Source organism: Rhipicephalus microplus, chromosome 4, assembly GCF_043290135.1.
Source record: "Rhipicephalus microplus isolate Deutch F79 chromosome 4, USDA_Rmic, whole genome shotgun sequence".
NCBI classification, from domain to species: Eukaryota; Metazoa; Arthropoda; class Arachnida; order Ixodida; family Ixodidae; genus Rhipicephalus; species Rhipicephalus microplus.
Genome location: NC_134703.1, coordinates 108,579,378 through 108,599,824, shown reverse-complemented (window position 1 = coordinate 108,599,824; position 20,447 = coordinate 108,579,378). Strand labels below are relative to the sequence as shown.

Sequence of the window (20,447 nt, the reverse complement as noted above, 5' to 3'; positions counted from 1 at the left end):
AGGAAAAGGTTGCTACGTTATACTCGCTGGGTGTAACCTCCTTGGTTTTAGAAATGTTTAGCGAGCGTTGGGCCGCAGTGCCATGAATACAGTGAACTAGTATGTACCATGAACTCGAGGTGGTTAAAGGTGGGAAGTAGACCCGAAGCGCAAGCCCTAAGAAAGTGTGCGTCTGCCACTTCTTGTTTAGTCCTTGGAATGTCCGCTGAATGGCGGTGCTTCTATATGGGGAATATGTGATAAAAAGATCCGAAATGGTGGTATTTGGAGTGTTGAGTAGATGGACGTACAGGCACACAGACAGATGCATGGATGGACGAATGAACGGACGCAGGGGTGGATGCATGGATGAACGCAGGGACGGATGCACGAATAGACGCACGCGCGGACGGGCAGATGGACGCATGGACGGTCACACAGACGTACGCATGTACAGACGGAAGCAAGAACGAATGCACAGACGAATGCTTCGCCCCACTCTCCATCATTCACTCCGTGGATATGCTGCCAATTTTTTTTTACACATTGATCATGGAAGCTTTGGCTTTCAGAGCATCAGCACACTGACTCAAATTCAGCAGCTTCACGAATTAGCTTGTAAGCGATGCTTTCATTTTAAGATGTATTTAAGCTTCAAGCATTATACTTCTGCCGTTGGTCGTTGTTTCTCAAAAACACTAAAAGAATCAATAGTCTCAGAGGCCTTACTACAACTACCAGTGCTTCTTTTCTGATCACTATGGTTAGCCATTGTAAAGATCGCTTCAATCACTGCCTTTTTTCTGGCGGTTAAAGAAGTCCTTAGTTATTCGCGGAATAACCCGAAGCAAATATTGATGGTGTTGATCATAATCGGGTGAATTTAAACATTTTCCTCGCTACTCTTGTTCTTTTCAGCGCAGCTGCAGTTCCACACATACCGAGACCTGGCCCAGTTTCCCACGACGCTTTGAACTTTCGCCAGCTGCCGGACCTCGACGAATTGTTCGACGGTTACGACAAGCGGGCTTGGCCCACATATGGCACAGGTGAAAGAGGAATATCTCATTTGGTTCTCCTACCCACCGCTGCAATCCGTAGCGGTGGGTAGGAGACTGCAAGCCCGAAGGTCGTGGGATCGCATCCCGACCACGGCGGCAAAATGCTAGAAGCCCGCGTGCTTAGATCTAGGAGAGAGAGAGAGAATGATAGCAGAGCTGGAGAAGTTTGCCTCGTTTCTAATCTAACATGATACTCCAGGTACCAGGTGATTACTATGATATATACCGTGATAAACACATAACACATACAATCACAAACACGCACTACACTATTCACGCTCTGACGTTTTGTTAGGGCCGGTGACCTGTAAGAATGTCAGCAGCGCTTTTGTGGCGTGTAAAGCGTTCGAGTTGTTCCGCCACGGGCCTAGAATATCTGTCAACTCCAAGCACTTTAAAGAATACCAGGCGGTCGAAATTTCTGAAGCTACTGCACACTCATAATCGGCATCTCTCATAATGCAATCGTTTTTCTGGGACCTGAAACCTCTATAGAATTACTATTATAATTCTCTTTTGCGTGACGCGATGCACAAAGTGTGTACGTTCAAGTGTGATTAGATCATAAAAGTACGTAAGGGAAGAAGAGATAGAGAGAGAAAGCAATTGTCCATTTTGTGACTGCGTGATCGAGCGAATTCACATGTGTCCCAGTGCTTACAGACGTGCAGTGCTTTCTTAAGCATGCACGCGAAACGGCTTCTGAGGGAACTTATTATGATTAATAATTTACACATATTTCTGTTTGGTGGGATAGCGTTGGTAGAGAGCGGAGCCTATATTGCTTTTTTTTTTGCTGCTAACTGTGTGTAAGTGTGCGTTTATAATCCGCCCAGGCATTGCGCTTCGCAGCGAGCTATAAGGTCGCCAAAGTTTTCACACCCTTTATGCAACAGCACTTTTCCCAAATGAATTATCCACAATCTACAAATAGATTATATTTTTTTTCTCACAGGAGAGCCTACCAAAGTCGTAGTGGACATGCACATCAACACCCTAGGACCCATGAATGCGGAGGACATGGTGAGTCAACAGCTGTTTAGCCCATTAGCTACTGTTATCACTTATTCTGATGAAGTACTTTCTCTGCTTTTTATGCGCACATCCCGCTAAGCCTTGAAATGTGTGTGACAATGTTTCTCAAATCACCTTGTTACATACAGACAAAGTATATCGGGTGTCGGGCAGTAGACGAACAGCTGTTTGGGCTATAGTTGGCTGAATAACATTTTATGAGATGTTGCAGCGCAATAAGTAAAGTGCTGAAAGAAAAGCGTACGCCAGAAGGAAATAAACGGAAGGCAAAGAGGGGCAACACGAGCGCAGCACTCGTGTTGTACTGTACTGGTATTGTTGTACTGAAAGACTGCATCTTTTTTTTTGCCATTGACACCGGTATTTCAGGATTACGAGATGGACATATTTTTCCGGCAAGCCTGGCGGGACCCGAGGATATCACTGCGGCGTTTCGGCCACATGGATAACTTGACGGTGAATGGCGGTGCCCTGTTGGGACGTATGTGGAAGCCCGACTTGTACTTCGTGAACGCTGAGGAGGTCCGCACTCACTCCGTTACCATGCCCAACCAGCTGCTCAGGCTGTCGCCAGACGGGGACGTGCTCATCAGCATCCGGTGCGCGATGTGCCTCTCTGAAGCGTGATTAGGCTCATATGGCCCTTAACAAACCGCTGAACGCCAGACGCTCGTGGTGGGAGAAATAGATTAGGAGATAACTACTAAAGACGACATGCACTAGCTTTATGTACCTATAAAGCATCGTATTATTGCGCGAAAAGCTCACTAATGGATAATGAAAAGATTCAGGGTTCTTCCGTCACATCGGTTCCGCAGTGCAATTCCAAGATCTAGTAGTCAAGTCCCTAGAAGGAACTTGCTTACCTGATAGTGGTGGGCTAGTTGGTCGCACGTGATGTTGAGAACGGCACCACATTTTTTTGTGTGTGTGTGGAAAACACGAGCACACAAACAATAACACATAAAGCTCTGAGCTGTGGGTATCATTGTTTTTTCTTGTTTCGCTAAACTTTTGTCGCGGAGAGATCTTCGTTGGTTAGCGAGCCGTTGCGCCACCTGTGAGCAATGACAGAAATCAGACTGAACTGTCGCAGTTCTCGCCATTATATCTACCACGGCAAGAACTACGACAAGGACTTTCGAAAAACTTCAAAAAGGTATGTGGCCGCAGTATCACCTGTGAGAAGTAAATCAAGAACATTAAACCGTCGGCTCTCTTTTTATGCTGGTAGTTTCTTGCAAAAAAGAAAAGCTCGTTTTTCTGTCATTACGAGAGGGCCCAGAAACTACGTAAGTCGGAAGTACTGCGCGGTCCGGGAGAACATTCACTCCTGTGAATGATCATTTTCATACTGTCTATTTGATCATCACGTAGTCTGCTGGCGACCTGTTTACAACAGTACGCTATCTAGTAAAATGCGCTTATCAAGAGTGGAAAACCTCTTCACAGAGCTCTATACGCCAGGACGCCGCAACTTCGGTTGTGTGGCACTGTTTTGATTTATTTATTGCGTTCTATAATGAGTATAACGTTTATATTTCACATTTACTGTGAAGCTCTTCCTTGCTGGACTGACCGTTGGAACAATTGCAATAATACTTCACTTATTCAATATGACGTTTTCGTTTCTGTTTAGGCAAAAATTTATTTACACTATGTAAAAAAAAACAATAGTCATGTGCTTAGAAATATTTATTTTTACAGACATCAATAACATTTCGACAGATCATTTTCATGTTAGACATAAGTTAACGACCATGACAAAACGTACTTCATTTTCATGAACGTGGATATGAGACGACGTGAAAGGAACATGCACATTCTATGTTTCACACATAGACACACAAATAGGTGTCACAATAAGAAAGGTACACACATACATTGATTTAACCTCGCAGTTGCACTTCTTGTATGGCTACGTTGAACATTGTGCTAAGACGAGTATCCGTAATTTAACTGAGTTATACTGACCCAATGATTATGCCATTTTAGCTTTCAATTATAGAGTTTTATTTGGCCTCCTTTATTTTACGCACGTGGTAGCAAGTAAATTTAATTTTTAGCTCATGCTTATATACCGGGTGTTCAAAATTAAGCTTTATGATTTTTTTAAAATTAGGCGCTCGAAGGCACGTGAGAACCACTTGTGCAAATAAGTTAAGCGGCCAGGGGGACAGAAAGTTAGATGATAATTATCGCTGTCAGCAGCCCAATTAACTAAAATTTAATAATTAACTTTTTACTGGCTGCGGTAAGTTGGCATGTTTATATTGAAAAAATGTAGGCAGTGGTGTTTGTACACAGTTTCAGTTGGAAGATTTTTTCTAGCACGCCTGTGTTCCGAGATATCCGGCTCCAAAGTTTAATTGTCTTTCGCACGATTACGCATGCAAGAGGGTGAGGGTCCGCGCAAAGCTCCTCCCTAAAGTGACGCATCTGTTGCGTGTGGTGTTTAGTGTGTGAAGAGGGTGGAAGCGTAGGCATAGGTGATAGCAATTACCCTTGCCCTCTTCGGCCGGCGAAATCAAAATGTGACAGCGCGGTGCGCCATGAGCCTTACGCATGATCCTGATGAACGCGATAACAGGAGACCATTTTTCGCGACGTTTTTTCGTGACTTTAGATCACACTGAGACATCTTCTTGTGAACGCGTTAGCAGGACCGTCCTGCACTAGGGTGCCTCCGGTTAGAGCACAGCGTCTCTGCATTGAAGGTCTACCAAGGAAATCCACGTGGAGTCCTTTCGAGCTAATATGGCTGCTTCTGGCGTGAGGTATTCTACCAAAGTAAAAGTAGACGTGGTGCTTGCAATGGCTGAAATGAATGGCAACGCTTCGTTAGCAATGGAGCTTTACGCGTCTCGCCACCCACACCGTCCCCTTCCAACAAGGCCCACTTTCACAAACCTGTTTCGACGCTTCTGCACAACAGGCTCTGTCCACCTTCCGAGACGGACCAGGAAGGCAATCGTCGATGAAGACTTTGAAATCGACGTTGTCGCGTGCGTAACCTCGATGCCAGAGCTCAGCATCCGACAGATTGCCGATCAGTGCGGTCGCAGCATCGGAACAGTCACAAATGTTTTAAGAAAGCACAAGTTCCATCCATATCACGTTTACCTTCATCAGGACCTAAATGAGGCGGACTTTGAAAGGCGAGTTGACTTCTGCAATTGGGGCCTCATCAAAACTGATCAAGAAAATGACTTTTTGCACAGAATAATTTGGACTGATGAAGCTCGGTTTTGCCGAAATGGAAGTGTTAATCTTCACAACGCCCATTATTGGGCACAAGAAAACCCACACTGGCTGAGGCAGCACAAGCATCAAGTTCGCTGGAGTGTGAATGTGTGGTGCGGCATACTCGGGGACAGGATCATCGGACCTCACTTTTTTGAGGACAACTTGAACGGAAAGATGTACACAGAAGAAATATTAGGTGTTGTCATTGATGATCTTGTCTGCAGTCTTTCCCTGAATGACCTGCGCCAAGTATGGTTTCAGCACGATGGAGCACCACCACATTTTTCTACCAGGGCGAAGAACTGGTTGGACAGACGTTTTCCACAACAGTGGATTGGGCGCGCAGGAGCGATGTTTTGGCCACCAAGATCACCTGACCTTTCTCCGCTCGACTTTTTCCTTTGGGGCTACGTTAAAGATCGAGTTTACGTAACAGAGCCCAGCGATGTTAATGACATGAAGGACAGGATAACATCTGCCTGTGCGAGTATTCCTGCAGAAGTACTGCGCCGAGTCATCGAGTCGACGCGACAGCGGTTCATGCTTTGCGTTGCTGCCGAAGGCAGGCATTTTGAACACTTTTTGGGGCATTGACGTCTTGAGAGGTGAAGAGTTTCGATGAGATTTGTGCATGACCGAAATATGCTTATGTAGCAGCAGGAAATATGCGTTAGCAAGGATAAAACTGTTTCAGTTATTATTGGTGGAGTTGTTGCTCTTGTTTCAATAAAAGTTACAGTACTCGGACATCAGCAGTCACGCTATTCGCGTAGCCCAGGCAACGACCACGCATGCTTCTCTAGTGATTATTACGCACGCGCACTGGCATCCAGATTCTCCGCTCGCACCATTATCTCGGCATGGTATCTGCCACTATCGTTAGAGGCTCTGCAGTTGCGTGTTACGACACTGGTTGCAAGCGTTCTTCGATTTTTGATTTCGACGGCCGAGAGGGCAAGGGTAATTGTTATCACCTATGCCTACGCTTCCACCCTCTTCACACACTAAACACCACACGCAACAGATGCGTCACTTTAGGGAGGAGCTTTGCGCGGACCCTCACCCTCTTGCATGCGTAATCGTGCGAAAGACAATTAAACTTTGGAGCCGGATATCTCGGAACACAGGCGTGCTAGAAAAAATCTTCCAACTGAAACTGTGTACAAACACCACTGCCTACATTTCTCCAATATAAACATGCCAACTTACCGCAGCCAGTAAAAAGTTAATTATTAAATTTTAGTTAATTGGGCTGCTGACAGCGATAATTATCATCTAACTTTCTGTCCCCCTGGCCGCTTAACTTATTTGCACAAGTGGTTCTCACGTGCCTTCGAGCGCCTAATTTAAAAAAAATCATAAATCTTAATTTTGAACACCCGGTACTTTCATTGTTATTAGAAAGTGGTAGCAACACCTTGCGGAGTAATAATTTTTGCGCGAGTTCTTTATAAAAGTTCCTTGATTCACTCATCGCATTTTAGACGGGAATGAATTTATCATGCTTACAGGAGGTTTTCAGAAGCCTAAAATGGGAACAGTTAGGGATAAGAGTTAATGGAGAATACCTTAGTAACCTGGGCTTCGCCGATGTCATTGCACTGCTGAGTAACTCAGGGGACGAATTGCAACTCATGATTACGGAGTTAGACAAGGAGAGCAGAAAGGTGGGTCTTAAAATTAATCTGCAGAAAACGAAAGTAATGTACAACAACCTCGGAAAGGAGCAGCGCTTCGAGATAGGTAATAGTGCACTTGAAGTTGTAAAAGACTATGTCTACTTAGGGCAGGTAATAACCGCAGAGCCAAACCACGAGATTGAAGTAACTAGAAGAATAAGAATGGGGTGGAGCACATTCGGCAAGCACTCTCAAATTATGACAGGTAGATTGCCACTATCCCTCAAGAGGAAGGTATATAACAGCTGTATCTTGCCGGTACTTAGCTACGGAGCAGAAACCTGGAGGTTTACAAAGAGGGTTCAGCTTAAATTGAGGACGACGCAGCGAGCAATGGAAAGAAAAATGGTACGTGTAACCTTAAGAGACAAGAAGAGAGCAGAGTGGATTAAGCGACAAACGCGGGTTGAGGATATCATAGTTGAAATAAAGAAGAGGAAATGGACATGGGCCGAGCATGTAGCGCGTAGACAGGATAACCGCTGGTCATTAAGGGTAACTAACTGGATTCCCAGAGAAGGGAAGCGGGTTAGGGGGAGGCAGAGGGTTAGGTGGGCAGATGAGATTAAGAAGTTTGCGGGTATAAATTAGCAGCAGCAAGCACAGGACCGGGTTAACTGGCGGAACATGGGAGAGGCCTTTGTCCTGCAGTGGACGTAGTCAGGCTGATGATGACGATGATGAATTTATGACGCTGCGCAGGTTGAGTTTGAGACTTTCCTGTTTGATGTACTTCTACTATTTTCCATTCGACAAGCAGAGGTGCTTCGCCAAACTTCGTCCATGTAAGTCAGTCTATGTTCACTTCACCACTTTCTTTTTATTTTATTCAACGAGCATTTCTGCGTTATTTTGCTGCTTCTCTCGCAAACGCAATTTAAACTTTTCGCGGGCAGATATCAACACACTCAGCCAAGTGGTGTTCATTTGGCGAGAAGACCATCCTGTACATTTGGATCGACCGTTTCACATGCAGGACTTCAACCTCATAGACATGTCGTACGAGAACTACACCATTGAGCTCGAAAAAGGTACGTGTTTTGGCAGTGACTAGCTCTTGCTTTTATCTGAGCAGCTTTTTTTTTCTTGTTCGTTATTAAAATGCAGAAAGCGAGTTTATCGAGTCGTATTCTTCCTAGCATTTCATTGAAAGTTACCTCTGTATACAATACAATGTCTTTCAAGGCCCTTTCTCTTAACATTCTGTTACAAAGAGGGGAAATGAAGGGCTCGTTAAAATTTTGTTCTTTCTGAAACAGAACGTCAATGAGAACTAACCACAATCAACGGAAGGAAAGCACCGAAAATATTATTTGCGGGAATTGTTATATAAATGTGAAAGAGTTAAAGTGAAAAAAAAATTGGCAGCATATCCACGGAGTAAATGATGGAGAGTGGAGCGAAGCATTCGTCCGTCCATTCGTGCTTGCTTCCGTCTGACCATGCGTCCGTCTGTGTGACCGTCCATGCGTCCATCCGCCCGTCCGTGCGTGCGTCTATTCGTGCGTCTGTCCCTGCGTTCGTCCATGCATCCACCCCTGCGTCCGTTCATGCGTCCATCCATGCATCTGTCTGTGTGTCCGTTCGTCCATCTATTCAACACTCCATGTACCACCATCTCGCATCTTTTCATCATATATTCCTCATATAGAAGCACCGCTATCCAGCGGACATTCCAAGGACTAAACGAGAGGTCGCACACGCACACTTTCTTACGGCTTGCGCTTCGGGTCTACTTCCCACCTTTAACCACCTCGAGTTCATGGTATATACTAGTTCACTGTATTCATGGCACTGCGGCCCAACGCTCGCTAAACCTTTCTAAAGCTAAGGAGGTAACACCCAGCGAGTATAACGTAGCAACCCTTTCTTGTCAGATAGTGCTCAATTTACATGCCAATGGCTGCTAATGGGAATCGCAGCGTGCGCGTTAACTAAAAGCCGAATGTTCCTGTCTCTCATTCTCAATTAGCAGCCATTGGAATGTACATTGAGCACTATTTTTATTGTTCAATAACGCACAGAAGAAATCTCTCATTGGCACCACCTTGGAGGTCAAAATGTTATACTTGTTACATACTACAACGACTGCGAGGGACGAACGGGTGCCGCTATAAGGAGTTTCGCTCCTAAAAGGCAACTTTTCGCTAGCAGGATTCGAATCAGCAGCCACCGATTAACATTGAGTTATGGCGGTTGGTATTCTCCAGTAATTTTTACCGAGTGTGTCTGTGGACTTAAACGGGGTGTCTTTCATGAATTGATTGTTCTTTAGTTTTAAATAGTATTCCGTGTGAAGGTATAAGTTTTTTCTATTCTCTTTCCTCTCTCTCTCTCTCTCTCTCTCTGTAATATTCATATTATCCTTTCGAAGGATAGCAAACCGGGAATGTGCCTGGTTAACCTCCCTGCCTTGTTTTTTGTTCTTTCTTCCCTCTATTCTCACCAGTGTATCTAACATCCGTCCTTACTTGCATACAAGTAACCCCGATTAGAACAGCTTTATGCTGACTTGTGAAAGCTAAGTTACGACTATAGAGACGACAACGCTGAGTGGGCTTCTGCAGGATATGTATTAGCAAATGTTGGTAAGGGGTGCCATATTTCGGCCAACCAATGGCCAGTGAGGGCTTGTGCAGATGAAATTACGTTAAACATTGGTAAGCGCTGGCTATAGCCTGTGATAACAGCAGTGTAGCAGCGTTAAACACACGGGATACTGCTATCCCATGCGCTCCAGAAGCGAATTAAATGGGCTGGCTCATTTGATCTCCGCATCAGCCTTGTTGATCGCTCCCACTCGCATGCGTTTACCCGCGGGTACGTCATACGATGGACCAGGTATACTATGAATTCGGACGTTATTCAGAAAATTGAGGTGGCGGCAACATCTACGTCGAAGTGACCACGTGACTGCTATCGCAATGACGTCTTTCCAGTCATTCGGGTATAATGTACTTTTTACTTTTGTGCATCTTTCCGACGAATGCGCATAATCACCAGACAAAAAATATTGTGACGGGGCGAGATCTAGGCTTATAGGATAGCGTCCACCGAGAATCGGGAGCCGAACAAGATGGCTGAGTTACCTCTCGCGCAAGCGCCTAACGCACAGGCATCGTCTTCATCTTCGCAAAGTGCCACGCTTGCTCCTGTCGATGATGCACCGTAACATCCCTCCCTGTGGTGGAAGCGCCGTCAAGGCACTTAGTACGGCGGCAACGAACGAGCAGGGTGATGCGGTTTGAGTCTGGAAACGTGTACAACGTCCGTCTGGAGTGAGGGGGTCGAAGAGGCATTGTTTAGTAATGCGATCTCGTAGCTCACGTCACTGAGTTGTAACACTTTGTAGGGCCATGGTAGTGTGGTATTAGCTTCTCTGATAAGCCGACTTGGCGGTTTGGTGTCCAGAGAAGTACCAGAGACCCCGGCGAGAAGTGCACGCTTTGGTGGTGCTCGGCCTGTAAATTTGGCTGAATAAAAGTCTATTACTACTACTACTGCTTTGGTGGCGACTGTCATAGCGGTCTTTTTGGTGCGCTTGCGACAAGTGCAGCGGATGACGGGCAAGCTGACGGGCTGCTTGGGCTCGAGAAACGACATAGCTGGCGTACTCAGTAGACAAAGGGGCAGCCGAAGGAAGGAGCGTGTTAAATGGTAGTGCTGGATGTCGGCCAAATAGCAAATAAAACGGCGAATAACTGGCTGTGTCGTGCCGTGAAGAATTGTACGCGAACGTGACAAAGAGGAGTGCTTTGTCCCAGTCACGGTGATCTGGCGTAACGTACATTGACAGAATCTGCGTCAGCGTTCGGTTCAGACGCCCGGACAATCCATTTGTCTGTGGATGATAAGCGGTGGTAAGCTTGTGCTCAGTGGAGCAGGCGCGGAGAGTTTCATCCACAACACGTGAAAGGAAGTACCTTTCTCGATCAGTAAGCAGCTGCCGCGGAGCGGATTCAATGTGCATTAGCGACATATGAGAGAAGAGACTGTAATTACAACGAATATGTTATTTTTGTTTTTGGATGGACATTGCTTTGAATATCACACTGCCACTATCTTTCCTAAAGTTTTGTTATCACCGCGTTACACTGTAGTTCTCAGCGCAGACCGCGCCTATTGTTTTAAAGAAGCGTCAAGGCTGTCGTAGATCATTTTCATAAGACTACGCCCACACCACGAACGTTACAGATTATTCTGGAACCAACATGGCCACTTGCGATAACGCTGGAGTATTCGACAGTGCATGTATAAATGCCGACGCGCATCGTCGTTTGTCAGTTGATCAACGGCCAATGGTTTATTCGCTCCTCTAAGTGCCAGGGTTCATCGCTGTAATCTGACAATCAGTTTTCCGGCCAAAAGTTTGGCCCAAATAAACAGTTTCATTTTGGACAAAGTGTTCCTTCCTTCGTCAGCGGCATGACCCCATGGCAATACTGTGTGCATGTGCGCAAGTGGAACTTGCAGTTTTTGGCAAAAGGTTGTCCTGATGGAATCTCATGGTGTTGCTGCTAGTCTATTCCGTATTTCTGAATTCAACGGCAACTTATTCACTACCTCCCTGTCTTTTTTCCCTTTTTCCTACTTATTCTCTTCACTACCCTTAATGGTACTTGCCACTGGAGTTATATTAGGGTCATATTTAAACAACAATCTCTTACTGGTGTACTAATCCGGGCCATATTTTAACAATATATTTGAGCACATTAGGTGCTTAAACTTCACACGCACACGTCGCTTGTGATATAATTAAAAGCACTGATGAGATGCCTCATCCCTGTGAAGAGCCGACTGCTAGCTTCTGAAGTACTAAGTCAATTTAGAAATGAAAACACATTTTTGTGTATTTTCTATTTTTTTCAGGGTCTTTTTCGTGCCTCCAGGTTACCTTCCTACTAGAACGGCAGCAAGGGTTCCACATGATTCAGACGTATTTGCCAATCTACATACTGGTGTTCGTTTCTTGGCTTTCCCAGTGGATCAGGCCGGACTTTATTCCCCCCAGGTTTGTATCCCATACAACAATAGCACGTACAACGATACAGTAGTCCATTTCACAACTGAACTTCTGGAGGTCGAGTGTAATCACGCAAGGGGTCACTTAAAAAAAGTGACAGCTTCGTCTCAAGGGCGAAGCAATGAATGCGATAGCGAGGAATTGTAATGTCAAAAGAAGAACGCCAAGCAGCTGGGAAATTACTGCGCGCTGCTCAGGCACTCAGAATGAGGCACGAAAAGAACGCTTAGGAATACACACATGATGAACATGAACTGTCCCAGTTGTTACTTCCTCTCGGTCCTACTTTGGCTGTTGTTGCCAGTAATTCACATCTTTTGCAAACACAGTACCTGCAGTGACCAAAGTTATCTTCTTGTGGTCTATAGATTGAACTCGAAGATTAAAGTAAAAGCACAATAGGTAAAGAAAAAAAAACTCTTCACCAAGAAGTAAGCGCGTGTGCACGGGCGTCAACGCCACGTATGTCAAAGTACAAGTCGTAGGCGCTTATCTCAATTCCAGTGAAGCAAGACAGAGCTTGTGGCATCGAACTAGCAACCTCTCGCACCACAGTGCGTGACGCTAACTACGCCAAAATGCGCATGTAGCCAAGAGCACTAACGGCAAGCCATTTATATACACCATGTACCATTTGGTGGTCCTCAAAGCTCCTCAGCTTCGGCGTGTGTTGGTCATCAGTAGCGAGATGGTACGACGAGTGAGCGCTGGGCTGCTCTCAAGGTTGTCGCCTCTCGCGTTTCGGAGAGCGCCGCCTCTACGGATCGTGATCTCTTCAGCATGAGCGCTTATCAGTTTTCTGATTCGGGAGAGGACGAACGTCACTTCGCTCTGCTGCCGCGGAGGCATCCACGAATGGAGCACGCTGCTAACACGTGAAGAAGCAGGAGTTGTGGTAGTCGTTCGCGCTTATCTTGCGTATACTTGTGTGTTCGTTCTGTGCGCCTTTTTTTTGTTTATACCATGGTGCAAGAATACTTTAGGTGAGCGATTGGCGCGAAACGAGCGTTTGGTGGAGAGGGACCGATTATGTTCTTTTGTGCGGCGTGCCGATAGATGGCTCACCGGACTGAGCACCATGGCGGGCTGCTGGCAGATTCCGCAACATAGAGTTTTCCACAATACTTACTAGAGGGAACTCTGGCGCTAGTGTCTACGGGAGCTACGACGGACGGCGCTTCAGCGAGCATGGGAATGATGGGTAGTACACACATTTGTCTAATATTCGTACTTCTGGCCTGCCTTTGGCTCCGTGTGTGTTCGTGTGGCTTGGAGCTGTTTTCTTACGAATCAAGTATTAGCAAATGTTCAGCGGTTGCGCTTCACTATTTTATTTTTTAGACTTACTTTGCAAATTGGCTCACGAAGTTCAAAATCATTCAATCTTTACTTCAAAACAAAACCGAAACACAGCAATAAACGAAGCCGCAAGTACGATTCGCCGCCCGCAAGTACGAAGACTAGGCAAATGTGTGTACTATCCATCATTCCCATGGTTGCTGAATGATCGCCGCGCCAGAGTGCCCTCTAGTTAATTTTGAGAAACTCCATGTTCCACAAAGCACATCCGGCACGTAAGCGACGATTTCCAAATCTGATAAAACCGGGAAATCACGTGATATCAACCACGGGACACGCATAGAGCGGTGTCGCGAAGAGGGGGTCATAAGGAAGGAGGTTGACGGTGCGGCAAGGATGTTATAGCGACGATAAATGAGCACTGCTTCTTTGCTACGTCACGGGGCTTTCCTACGCCAAGACGAGGGGGGGGGGAGAGAGGAAGCTGGAGCAAAGTTTGTAGCGCCATCTCCCAGGCTTCTAGCGAAGCAGAACATTATCGGACAGCGAACAGTCCCGGCGTTCGCTCACTTAAACTATTCTTGCACCGTGGTTTACACAGAGCGCTTTAAGTGTCGAGCTGTGACAGTTGTTAGTCCATGCCCGTCCTGTGTATGCTTACTTCGTACGTGCTTTCTGCTTAAGGGGCACGCTGCAAGATTCGGGCTAACGCTGCTTGCCGTTCTGCGCGTGACTTTGCAATTTGTGGCTGTAGCGTTCATTCCTTCGCCCTTGTGGCGAAGCAATGCCCACTGAACGCTCAACTACCTCTGTGAAGACACGTTTTATTTTCGTATTTTACCCATTGCTAAAAAGATTGCCCGCAGCTTCCCTCGAGGGAACACTGAGGAGGATGCGGAGCATATAATTGGTTAACGGGGTGTTAAATTGCGACTTACTTGGGTCGATGGCTAAATTGGTTAACGTGGTTGTGAAATGGGGTGTTAAATTGCGACTTACTTGGGTCGATGGCTAATTTGGTTAACGTGTTTGTAGGAGGGGGTGTTAAATGAGTGAACACGTATGCGAAAGGGCGGCGCTGGTCGAAGGGACGTCGATCATTGTGTTTGTGGATTCGTTGGCATTCATTTCACCGCGACCTCGGACGTCGACGCGCCGTACAAACTAACCGACAAGCGGCAACTGAGCGAGCGAGCGCCGACCTTGAGTATATATACAGCGCGACGGCGCATGCGCTGTCAGCTGTTGAATGTTCTCGAAGCGCGACGGCGCATGCGCGCGTCAGCTGTCGAATGTTCGCTAAGTGCGACGGCGCATGCGCGTCCGCTGGAGAATCTGGAGAATTGTAGATTGTTCTCGAAGGGGAGAAGCGCGCGCGGCACAGATGGGGGGCGACGGCGCGACGGCGCATTCGCGCGTCAGCTGTCGAATGTTCGAGAAGGGGGAGAAGTGCAACGGCGCATGCGCGCCCGTCAGCTGCCGATGTTCTCGAAGCGCGACAGCGCATGCGCGCGCGTAAGATGGAGAATGTACTCGAAGGTTATCGAAAGGGGAGAAGCACGACGGCGCATGCGCGCGCGTCAGCTGCCGATGTCTTCGAAGCGCGACGGCGCATGCGCGCATCATCATACAGCTGGCGAATGTTCGTGAAGAGGAGAAGCACACGTGGTGTGTAGAGGAGGAAGGATGCACAGATGGTGGAGGAGAGAAGCGCGCGTGGTGTGGAGAGAAGGAAGGGATGCACAGATGGTGGAAGAAGGAGGAGGAAGCTTGCGGACGGCGCCGCACTACAAGCCTCGTGTATTAGATGCTCCGCATCTAAAAGAGAAATCAGCCACATTTGTTTTTTTTTCTTCCAAGCCTCGCAGGCCAACACCTTTTCTCTTGTCCGCGCGCGAGAGGCACGCATAGCGCTCTCACAACAAGCGCGAGCAGGTACCAGGCATTGCAGACGCTAACGCAGCAGCTCGCTGGCTCTCGTGGCAGAATACTTTACGGGACACTCTCGCTTTCGCTCTGTTTCCTCATCGGCTATATTAGCGAATTGATATTCCGTAGGACTAAACACATCATTGATGCTTCGCTAGCATTTGCTAAAAAGAAAAAAAAGCCCTTGCATACATGTTGCGAAATACCTACTGTAGAAAGTATGTGAGTTCTAAAAACCACGCATCACGCGTGCATACTGTCAGCATATGTGTTTTCTTTGTTTTTCTGCAGTTTCTTGCAAAAGAACCATATATTCCTCTCGGGTAGCCCTGACTTGCAACGTATATGACTATTTTAAAAGACGAACGTAAACTCTCTAGGGGGTAACAAGAATATCAGAAGATTGCATAATTACCTCGAAAGAAAGTTCACGTGATTAGTTATGGAGTCATATACATAGCAAACCAGTACTCTCAAAAGGGAATCAAAGGACTGCTTTTTTTTTACTTAGAAAGTAGACGTTTCGTTATCAATTAACTTTCAAGCCTTTCAAGCTTTCTCAAGAGTGAATCTCAATCTTTAGCTCAGGGCGCATCGCTCCTGCACTTCTGCTAACGCATGTTCAAGCTTTCTATATTAATTCACAGCGACCCAAGCGCCAAGCTCGAATTGACACTGACGCTGTTGCTCTTGCGGTAAAACAGCGCCAGCGCTGAGAGGGAACCCGATTAAAAGATAATCTGGTCGCTTGTTTTCACTGGCGCTGTTTTTATATAAGTATGAATCAACTAGCCTAAAGATGCACTTAAGAAGAACGGCTATTTCGGCTAGTTGGTTAAATTCCATGGTAATAAGGGTTGCAGCGCAACCTCGAAGGTGCCAGAAGAAACGTGAAACGGAAAGCGAGGCAAGGAAAGCAAAGAGGACAACACAAGCGCTGACTACCAACTGATTCTATTTTTCGCAGCACATATGATAATATATACAACAGGCGACCTTGTAACAGCAAACGTGAAAAACGTGACATATTCTGGGGAAGTGTCCGATAAAAAGAAGGCACAATGATAAACACACACAGTCTAGCACCTTCGTGCTTGCGCTGCAACCTTTATTACCACGTAAAGATGCACCATGACACTGTTATTTACCCAATTTTTCAAATTTACGCAGAGCCATAATCGGAGTGAACACGTTACTGACGATGGCGAGCATCTACCTGTCGCTGAGCACGCACCTGCCCAAGGTGTCGTATAACAAGGCCGTTGACGTTTGGCTCGTTGCGTGCATTCTCCTCATCATCGGATCGCTGATCGAGTTTGGCATCGCGAACTACCTTTTCCGAAGCAGGCTCACTCGCTCCGAATTTCTACAAGCACTGAGTGTCTTCAAGGTGAGAAAAAACGGCAGCCAAATGGTTGCATGCCCATTTTCCACCTCTGGGATTGAAAGGGGGGCGAAAGGGGGGGGGGTTGTGCGTACCCTTCATTTAGAAGGGGGAAGAGTGGTTGTTGGAAGTATGGCCGTTCATGTTATGCTAGTGGTGGCGTGTTCGTGTGCCAGATTACATTCTACTAAATTCATTTATTTATAGCACTAAATTGGTCGCAAATCAATTGTTGGCTGAATGGATAAAGGCACATTATGAACATTTCCTCTGAGTCGGGGTGACGGTCAGCACGACCGACCTTTTTATTAGTCATCTTCATGTTTTGCCATGGTACTAACAAGTTGCCGTTATGACTTTGACCACTCTTTTTGCTCAAGTATCACGCAGTGCAGTGTAGTATTACTACAATTAAAAAGTAAAACTTTTACAATGCTGTAGGTCTACATGTACGTGTGCTATTCTGCACACGTACATTTTCGTGTATATTTCACACACACACATGCACATTTTCGTGTATACTAGGGACTGCCGAACTGAACACTAAACACTAAACAGAATCTCTTAGATAAAGCACATTGGAAAAATGTGTTCTACAAAGGCCACGACATAGTATAGTAGGCTGATTATTGAAGGCAAAGTCTAGGTGAGCATCTACTGATTGATAGTGCAGCACCGGTAAGTGAATGAGAAGTCACGCGCACTCTATTGCACTTCGGTCGTTTTCATAAGTAAAAGTGGAAGCATCGTAAGTTTGGTTTGGTTCATTTAGAAAACAGTTGTATAGAAATAGTAGAGTACGAAGTACTCTGAATCGTTGAACACTTTCCCCAGACAAAAAAAAATGAATGCCGCTGTTTGACTTAGTGAGATTTAAAGAGCAGCTAAGAACGGGAAGTATTTACCTTATTCCACGGGTCAGCCCACTTGTGGATTTCTGAGCGAAACGGAAATTTTGTCAACGACTGCTGAGCCTAAACCTTAAACAACCATTACTACCCAAGAAAACCTGCAGCTTTTTCAGTCATTGGTAGGAAGTATTCATATGCTTCAGTTCAGGTCACATTGCACAAGCACAGACTCGTGGTTTCTAGTTTGTCATAAATATTTTTTCCTCAACTGAATAGCCAATAGAATAAAGTGTGTAATTGAAGGAGTGGTAGGGTCAGAGCTGTCATCTCGCTTACATGCCTTCCGTAAGCTGTGCATGCTCACGAAGTAAAACATATCATAAGGCACTCCATCAAGCAAATTGTAGCAAAGAATAACGTATATAGTAAAAAATAATGACAAAACTGAATTAGAAAGCTGGCAAGACTGTGTGCTTGAGTTATCTGCTTCGGGGGACGTTCAGAAGGTTGGTGCGTGGATTAACGTTAGAAAGTGTATACGTAGTGTGGTGGATTGCTCATCTCTGGTACAGCATATATCCTCTCTCAGCTTCCAGGTCAATGTACGCTATACACGAAAACAGGGAATATTGCATTTTGTCTGTTCAAAACAAATCGCCCGTGCTAAAGCTTTTCAGCTGGCGCAGATCTCGATAATGAAGCACTGGTTTGCTTTTTACGGCCCATCTGTCTTCACCTTTCGCGCACGTTTTGTTGACCTTCCAGAAGGACAAGTACCCTAAAGACCCCAGCGGCCTTCCTTTGAACCAGAGGAGAGCTCTCACCGTAGAACGTTACACACGGGCGATGTTGCCGCTGCTATTCCTAGCACTGAACATTGTCTACTGGTCTGTGTACCTCAGCAGGCCCCTTGTGGATGCCGATGAGATGTGAGAATGGAGGCAGTGTAACTAGAATCAAGGGGCACTAAACAGAATCTCTTAAATAAAGCGCATTGGAAAAATGTGTTCTACAGGGGCCACGACATAGTCTAATAGGCTGATTATTAAGCAAAGTCTAGGTGAGCATCTACTGATTGATAGTGCAGCACCGGTAAGTGAATCAGAAGTCACGGGTTGCAGGGCACTCTATTGCACTTCGGTCGTTTTCATAAGTAAAAGTGGAAGCATCGTAAGTTTGGTCTGGTTCATTTAGAAAACAGTTACCCGCTTTATCTGATTCAATACTTTTATATTGAAAACCGGCTGTTGCTTAATACGGTAAATGGTGTGCAGACTCCATGAAATTTCGTAAAGTCATGGCTTTCGGCATCGTGCAGTAATGTCGTCCCCGCCTTTCACTTCTAGTTAAATGATGCTTATCAAACTTCTTATCACAGTAAAAAGTGTTCGTAATGTTCTAACAAATAAAGCTTTCAATACAACTGAATTGTAACGTTCTTTTTTATTCACCATTGAGAAGAAAGTTTATGTCACCTGTAAAGTCGAAGACGCGACGCGTGCTTGTGGCCAACAAGAAGCGCGTCATACTTTTCTTTATGAATTTTATGTGCAACGGTGGTGTTATAAATTCGCAGCTAACCGTAGTGGTCGACACTGGATTAAGTTTTACAACGTGGGGCTCGGCACACTGTTGCGAACAAAATCCACGAGCAGGACACCTAACCTGCTAAGCTACAGAGAAAGAAACAAGTCATCGTTACTTGAGTGTCGTAGACATTATACTACTTTAGTTTCATAACCAGATTACACCATTGGGTTGGTTTTATTATTTTTATGCGCGAATATACGCCGAAGTGAAATTATACCCGTGTTATGAACAACAAAAATAAATAAGTAAAAGCCAGGCAAGAACCCTCTACTAAGAAGTTTCCAGATAGTTATCAGCATTTCTTTATGCCAGCATTCTATGAAATTCATGCAAATTTGTTGAATCCAGTTATGTGAAGATCTTTGCGAAGACGTGGTTACAGGTTGGAGTCGTAGCACACTGCTGTAAACTCGCACGTGTGGCTCAGAACAGCAACAAACGGTTCCACATCTCTTCGCGGTACGCCTCAATAGCGTTACGTGTTCGCAGCAGAGCAGCAGAGTTATATCACTGACAACAACTGCTATCTACTTAACTTTGAATGCCCAACGCTGTAATGCAGTGTATTTTCATTGTTACATAATGATCTCTGATACATCTTATCAAGCTACAAAGAACAAGAGAGTATTTCTCAGAACAGCCAGTGTACGCTTGTTCATCGCTACCGCTTATAAATTTAAACTTAAAATCTCAAATGGTAACTTTCCGTGTTACTTGGGAATCTTGACAACACTCTGATAGAGAGGAACACACTTTATTTTGAGCTCTAGAGTGCCTAATAGGGCAGGACGGTACCGGTGACGTAACGAGGAACACCAAACCCTTTTCCCCTTCCTACGAATTGTTTTTCGCCATGTTATTGTGGTGAGTAAGGGGGTTTACTCAATGGGCCCAGGTCATTGAACGCACTCAAGACAACCTGATAACACGAAGACGTTCTTTATATCGGACGAGAACAAGAACACACACGAATAAATCTCAAAGAACATCAGGACGCTACGAGGTGAGAGAGGGTCTACTGGGAAGTTCCTGTTCACGCGAGAAGAAAGTCTACGTCGTTGTGGTCAGCGTGCTTCACTCACGCGACACCAAGTCTACATGACCACACTCAGGCGCACCGTCGTTGCGGTGAACGTAGCACCGGCAACATTGCGTTGAGTCCGTCGCGGTAGCGTCCATGGTGGGAACACGCCCTCTCGTGTAGCTCACTGGCTCGAGCTTACGTCGATGCCCCGCACCCTGAAATCTTGCTGGTGTCCAGGTCACGCTCGAACGGGGCAAGTGCCCAGGACACGGGGTCGAAAGCCCCGACAGTCATCGAAGCCGCCCGCGCACGCTCGCTGCACCAGTTTTCTTTCTTCTCCTCGTTCA

At 45.9% G+C, this 20,447-nt stretch overlaps 1 protein-coding gene across 1 annotated transcript in view; it reads left to right on the top strand.

Annotated features, from left to right (window-relative positions):
* Positions 1-18,914, top strand: part of LOC142814404 (glycine receptor subunit alpha-4-like) — a 49,860-nt gene extending 30,946 nt beyond the window's left edge. Inside the window, exons 3-10 of the mRNA XM_075893145.1 lie at positions 898-1,028; positions 1,996-2,063; positions 2,445-2,674; positions 7,703-7,785; positions 7,897-8,031; positions 11,870-12,011; positions 16,422-16,641; positions 18,252-18,914. Of these exons, the coding sequence (XP_075749260.1) occupies positions 898-1,028; positions 1,996-2,063; positions 2,445-2,674; positions 7,703-7,785; positions 7,897-8,031; positions 11,870-12,011; positions 16,422-16,641; positions 18,252-18,419 (1,177 nt within the window). The 3' untranslated portion in view covers positions 18,420-18,914. The remainder of the gene's footprint in view (positions 1-897; positions 1,029-1,995; positions 2,064-2,444; positions 2,675-7,702; positions 7,786-7,896; positions 8,032-11,869; positions 12,012-16,421; positions 16,642-18,251) is intronic.
* The last annotated feature ends 1,533 nt before the right edge of the window (positions 18,915-20,447 follow it).